The following is a 7,181-nucleotide window of genomic DNA, read 5'->3' as shown; positions in this document are numbered from 1 at the left end:
AAACGTTACTGTTTGTTTATATATGTCTATATATATATATATATATATATATAAATATATATGTGTGTGTGTGTGTGTAAATATATATATATATATATATATATATATATATGTAGAACTGTACATAGTAGTTTATGTCTACTTTGTTGAGCTTGTTGTCCTGTTTATTCATGCTTATTCTGTGTATGTACATTGAGAGCAACCGGAGTCAAATTCCTTGTATGTGTGCGCCAGAGCCATTAAGATATATTATACTGTATATTATACAGAATATACTGATTCTGCCTTGCACGTCTGTACGTAATGACGTAGTGCGTCAACTTCCCAAAGAGAAGATGCGGATGCGTCGGACGTGGCTTCCATGTTCCACATTCAGACGTTATCATATGCTGCAATGTTAGCAAATTTCCATCTTCAGACCTAAAATGTGATGTTCATAACGCCAAAATGAGCAAGATATTAACGGACCATGGTGAGTGTTTAACACTCAACTGAACCTACCTATATTCAGTCCGCATTTGCCCTAACGCTAGAGAAAAAAGCTAGTGGTAGAAAGTCATGTTTTTCGGTAACTTAAAGGCTAATGCTAACGGAAAACTGTGCGGAATATTGTAGCGCTGCAATAAATGTGTCGCTCATTTGCCCCCTCAAGGCAGTCGTCTCTGTGCTGTTACCTCACAGTTCTAACATTTGTGCCTTCAGGTTCCCTTCCCCTTTCCTCTCTCCGTCTTATCGTCCCGCCTCTGCAGCTTGTGTCTGCAGCTCTGTGGGAGATAGTGAAGCAGGGAGCTGTGATGTATTACGGTCTGCTGGAGGAGTTCGTTAGCACAGTGCTGGAAACGGTCCCTGAACTGCTCACAGACACAGAGAGGGTCCAACTAGTTATGGGTCTACGTGCAAAGGTAAGAATAAGAGGCTAGGTGATAGGTGAGCTACTTTACTTGAGTACTTTCTTTCTGCTACTTTATACCTCCACACCGCTACTTTTTAAAGGGAAATATTGCACTTTTTACTCCACCACATTTATTTGACATCTTTGCTCACTTGTTTCTGTGCTGTTTTTAAACATATAACATATGATCAGCAAATATGTTTTTAATTAATAACATTTTCTATAGATTAAACTATGCAGCAGTATTAGTTATAATTTGATCTACCTCATCCAGCTACAACATTAAATGCTGCTCACACCATAAGGCATCAAAAAATAACATCCCAATAATATAATATTAGATGGGGGACACTCTAGGGGGGGACATGCATTTACTTTTTTTAATTTCTTACTACCACTTGGATTTTCTCAACCAATAGAGGAGCAGCAGGTGAAATGGGAATATAAAAGTCAGCTGAACTGCAGTCATTAGCTTTAATTTAAAACTGAAGTGATACAGTATGTACAGAGACTGAAAGAACTGAGTAAAGCAAAGAGAGGATGGACATAATGGGCTTCAGCTCAGTTAGAATTGGCAGTGCCCTCTACTGGTGATGAGCAGAAGAGCACAGACTCACCATCACACAGAGAGAGAGAGGGTGAGAGACATGAGGGACAGCACATAGTGAGAAAAGGAAAGTTGGATTGCATTGCACTGCATGTAAAGGATACAGAGAGAAAAAGGTTAAAAGTGACACTTAAATTGAGGCAGAGGTCAATTTAAATCCCTCCACATGTCTCTTTCACTCCTGTCCAATCTGTCTCACCCTCTGTTTCCCCTGCCCGTGTTTCTCCTTTGCCTAAATTTAGGGATGGAGGGATGGTTCCAAAAACAAGAAAAACAAGGGGGAAGGAAAATGTGGAGAGGGAAGGAACGAGAGAGAGAAAGAAAGAGGTGGGATGAGGGAATTTAAATAGCGGAGGAACAGAGAGTGAGAGGTATGTCAGAAGGGTGAAAATAAAGAACTGGCTGCCACTGTCAACAGTAGTGTGTATTTGCATGTGTGTGTATGGGCCTAACTTGGATTCACCCAGTGTTATTTCAGTATAGAGGGACATTTTTTCCACTGCAGGTCAGGTAGGGCTTACTGAGGCCACCTCAGCATGTTTAAGACAGTTTATATGGTTGGGCAAGGTCCTTAATCATCATATATTCTGCGTGTTGTGTACAGCTGAGGGAATTAAAGGTCAAATGTACTTTGCTGAAAACTAAAGGTAGTTCTGTCACCTCTTAGCAAACTGGTCCTGAGTTTGATCCCACACAAGGTCAACACATCAAATCTGAACCTTTCAAGCCCCTCATCGAATCAATTTACAGTAGTTTAGTTCATTTTAAGCAACAATCTGAGTGCACACCTGCCATTAAGACTTGGTGTGCAAGAACACTGTCGAACATTTAATAACTAAGACGAGACATTCAGTTTTAAAGCGGATTAATCATGTGAAAACAATCTACGCCCAACTTTGCAAGTTCCCCCAAGCTCTGTGGCCCATTATACTGGTTCTGCAACTGTTTCGGTTCACTCTCAGCGCTCTAGGATAACTAAATGTGATTTCAGTTGGACCAGATCCAAAACCATCAGAACCCATACCTGAATTTTCATACCTATGTAGTGTTCATGCAGGTTTCAACAGTCCAAGAGTTTTTAAAACCCTCATGCCCTGCCTCTCTCACTATTATTGCCTTGAGGGTTGCCTAGATGCCAATAGGAGACTTGCTATGACTAACTTCTGTTGCAAATTTCAGGCAAAGCGCAAAAACACTGGTTCCAAACCTTGAAAAACACGTCCAACTCCCAACTCACAAGCCCATCAGAAAACCTGATATGGTGACAAAAGTCATAAACTATGTCTGTTTGCAGCAGAAATACATAATGTTCAATGTTGTTTTCAGACAAGGATGATGTGTAAGTCCTGGCTGGCCCTGTTTGGCCCTGATTGGCCTATAGTGGAAAACCAGGCCGCTGTGGCTCTTTTGAGGGAGTTAGTTTCCTAGCTTAACACGGGGTTATATGGAAACTGGCTGGCTCTGTTGATCCACCAAAGGCTAATGTGCTGTGTGAAGATTGTTTTTCCGTACGAAAACCCACAAGGAGGATCGACACACACACACACACACACACAGAGGAGCAGTTCTGGTCCAGTGGGTCAGACAGTAAGCCAGTCTCTCATTCTTTCTCTCAGTTGATGTTGTTTCGCTTCTGTCTGTTGACTTAGTTTTATTACCCAGAAAACAAGAGGGAGTGCTGCCAACCCACACACACACACACACACGCCTACATAAGCCTTGAAAACTGCCCAGCTGACCTCTCTGCCCTCCTCGCCATTCTCTCTATCTATCTGTCTCTGTTTGTTGACCCTCTTTTGCACCTGTCAATCAATCAGTGTGGGCGGGATCACACCTCCTTTTTTGAGGTTTTCTGTGGCTGGCACTCTTTTCTTTGACTGTTTATCTTTTCTAACAGTGACCTTTCTTCTTCTTTTTCTTCCAAAAAACCAAAAACTGCATGTAAAGGCTGATCTTTGTCAGGAAAGAGCTCCCATAAACAGAGCTGCTAGCTCAGTTTAACGTTTCTCGGGGCATCTTTAAAAGGACAGACTGTGGACTGAATCATTTGGTCATTTGACCACTTCCAAGAGCCTGAAAGGAGAGTGAGAGTGTGTGATTGATAGACAAGCTTTTCCAATCTATTTACATTCTGTTTTAATGTTTCACTTTTTGAGAGAAAAGGTACAGAGAATGAGGACTTTCTACTCCTTGGATTCATATCAAGGGAAACTTTCCTGGACAAAACTAGTCTGAAATTGTTTCTGATCTTCAAAAAGCCTTTTTCCAAACACAGCTGTTGGAAAAGAGAGCGGGGTCTTATATTGGAGCCAATACGGTACTTCAAAATCAAACTGTAATATGAGGCTTCATCACTTGATGTCTGTAGGGAAAACCTTTTTCCTTTTGCCCTCTTGCCTCTTCAGGAAGGTCAGAGGTCATGGACAAAATGGCAGCAGGTATGAGATTGGTTGTCTTGCTCAAAGGCACCTCAGCAGTGTGGTTGCACATGACTATAAGCAACAGTACCGACCTCCGTCACTGTATCTGGCTGTTTGGGTTGAGAGCGGGGAATGTTCAGGTGTGTGTGCACATATGCTTTTCTGTACTGTTATACGTGTGTGTGTGTGTGTGTGTGTTGGGCCACCACAGAAAGCCCCTCTTTGTGCTGTGTTGGAGGCAGCCTCCCTAATCAGGGGTCATTACATGAGGTTAGTGCAGGGGTCTCCAGGGAGAGGAGAGGGGATCAGAGCCCAGATTAGACCCAGCCGACCCCTCACTGTCCCGGGGCACCGCAGTAACGAAACCTGACCCCGCCTCCGAAACCCTCCAAAAAAGTCTCCCTCCTTCCTCTCCCCCTCCACGGAGGATCCAGAGAGAGAAAACTGAAGACTGACTTACAGGAAAACACACCAGACCCTGCTCCTCGTTCCTCTCGTTCTGGCCCTTTGTGTGTGTTTATCTGTGTGTTTATGAAAGGGGAGGTATGTGCCCCAGGGATAACGGCATAATGGGAGGGAGAGGTAAGTGGCTGATTACCTGAAATGGTCCTGGCACAGAAAAGAGAGAGAGAGGAAGTATAGACAGACAGAAGGTGAAATAGAAAGACTGAAGAGAAAGAGAAAGAGAGATATAATGGTCAGAATCGGGGAGAAATTAAGCAGTGAAGATGAGAAAAGGGAGGGCGGACGGGCATTGAACGGAGTCCCTTTCTCTCCGTGCAGATGAGTGGAGGGAGAGGATGGAGCGATGGAGGGGTCGTTCTCACGCTTCAGTAGCCAGAACGCTGCAGATAAGGCCGAGAGGACGGGATAGCTTTACACTGATACTCTCTCTCTTTCTGTTTGTGTGGAAGAGTGTGTCCTACCTTCCTCATTGTGCAGCGAGTGACTCCAGTGCCTTTGACAAATGTGTGTGTGTTGTCTCTGCTGCTCATTCCAGAATGAATTTCCAGTATATTTGCTTAGAAAATCCACCAAATTAGGATATATTATTATTGCGGCACATTAGTAAAGCATTGAATAGAAATATCTAAAAGTGGCATTAGAAATCAATAAATTGTTTTATTTCCTGGTATTTTTTCATTTAACTTTGTCTAGAATGTTACCATTGCAGATTGTTAAATTCAATTGTGGTAATTTGTTTTTTTTAACACATTTTTTAAAAATTAATCTAAATGAATGTGTTCATTTTGACACCATTTGACATTGAAACTGGTATGGCAAGGCGTTTTTTAGATCTAGATCAGTCTTTTTTTTAAAAGTGGAACGCAAGAGGTATTTGATGTTCATATTTATCTCTGGGAATTCTGTTCTTAAATTCTTGTACAAAATAATACGGAAGTCTGTTTCTGTGCAATTACCAGCGTGGCTCTCACAGGACTGTGAGTGCTTTTCACTCCAACATGCAAAAGTATAAAAGCAGTTGGCATTGATGAAATTTATTACAGAGCTGTCTTTAAAAGAAAAAAAAGAAAACAGGCAGACCATGTCTCTCTACAACTTCCCTGATTAACGTTTTTGATGCTGTAGCCAGGCTGCAAATCCAGGCTGCCATTCGCAGCGGTGGAGCGAGATACAACATTTTCAGAGCCACATTTTAACACTACAGAGATGAGTTTTGGACCAAAAGATCAGTGCAAAATTCCTTTTTACGTTGCTGCTTTTAATTCAGATTTAAACCTTGTACTGTAGGAGGTGTTATATTACATATTTTCTAGGTGGGATTGCCTGCATGACTTAAGTTCCCAGAACACTCATGAGCTGAAGTGATCAAAGAAGGGGCTCATGTGTCCGTTTTTCACCCCTTCCTTACCCTCATATCCTAACCTCCAACATGTGCCTGCATGTGTGTTCATGTCTTTGTGTGCGTGCTGACCTTCCTCCTCTTGCGGTGGATGTCTCCGATGCTGTTGGCCAGTGAGTTGGGTCCCAGCAGCGTGGCGGTGCTCTGAGGCCAGTCCACCGTCACCAGCGTGTGCTCGCCCATCAGCACCTTGCGCACATTCTCTGCGCCCGTCACCCGGATCAGAGGGCGGCCCAGCAGGTGGGTCTTGAACACGTTGCCGTACTTCTGCCTCCGCGACGCATGGAATCCCGAACCCTAGACAAAGGGGGACACAGAGGAGACATACAGATCAATGTTGGAGCTCTGCTAATGTGAACGAAAACACAAATTCATTAAGGGACATCGTGTGTCGATGATGTTAATGAGTTACGATTCTAAGACCTTTTCATTGGACAAACAAAGAGTGTTTAAGGATTATTAATCAATACTTAGGTTGCTTCACATGAGTGGAGTTCTAGTTTTTAGCCCATCAAACATTAGTCAAATATCAACTATTATTAGATCGATTACCTGCTTTTTCAATGTTTTATGTAATTCTGCATATTTACCTAATAAAGATTTATATTTATGTAAAAAGACGCATAATTAAAAATTTAAAGCCTGAAGCGAGTGTGAGGACAAAGATGGGGCGGTTTTAAAAAGGGCAGAAGGAGACCGTCAAGGAAATGATGTGAATTTTGCTGAAAGGTGGAATTTCCCTTCTCTACCAGTAGAGATGTATGGCAGAAAGGTGTGAAGAGAACATTATTCCAAGGAAATCCCCAAACACTCCACCCAGTTTAGCTGATGTTAGAGAAATGCGTTTCCTGTCCATCCAGTTGATGGAGATCCCCCTCATCTCCTACTTCTGATTTATTTTTCTTGTCATTGATCTCCACTCTGTTCTGCTCTGTTTGACTTTGGCACAGGAAAACCAGAATGGACCAGCCAGAAATTTGAGAATGAACAAATAAGGGGTCAAAAAGCTGACGTATGTAAGATATATAATATCACATCACCTGCTCGAATGATGATCCCCAACGCCATCATCATTCTCCTCGACCTCACCATCACCATCATTAAGGAAACGATGCTGATGTTATTTTGCAAAACCGGACCGAAAACTGACCCGAACCTTTCAAGTTTAAGCTCTGCAGCGATTTTTACAACTGTTTTTTACGCTTGCTATTAATTTAAAACAGCCTTTATGATCTGACCTTCACTCCAGCTTTGATCTTCACCTCTAAAAGCTCTGAGTAAGTATTTTTTCTCTCTGTGGTTTGGGGCCCAAACAGACCATTTCTGGTGAGTCCCCACATGCTAAAAGTTACTGATGTTTCCATCATCTCGGCTCCCAGAGCAAAAGTAAACCCGCAG

General features: G+C 42.5%; 1 protein-coding gene across 1 annotated transcript in view; it reads right to left on the bottom strand.

The window, feature by feature from the left end:
* LOC118338128 (cytochrome P450 26B1) overlaps nucleotides 1-7,181 on the bottom strand; it is a 33,019-nt gene that overhangs the window by 8,412 nt on the left and 17,426 nt on the right. The window contains exon 2 of the mRNA XM_035675350.1: nucleotides 5,856-6,080. Within this exon, the coding sequence (XP_035531243.1) occupies nucleotides 5,856-6,080 (225 nt within the window). The remainder of the gene's footprint in view (nucleotides 1-5,855; nucleotides 6,081-7,181) is intronic.

This window comes from Morone saxatilis, unplaced genomic scaffold (assembly GCF_004916995.1).
Source record: "Morone saxatilis isolate NCDOM2014 unplaced genomic scaffold, NCSU_SB_2.0 Contig4, whole genome shotgun sequence".
Classification (NCBI taxonomy): Eukaryota; Metazoa; Chordata; class Actinopteri; family Moronidae; genus Morone; species Morone saxatilis.
Note: the sequence above shows the minus strand (reverse complement) of the source record. Positions and strands in the feature narration are given on the sequence as shown.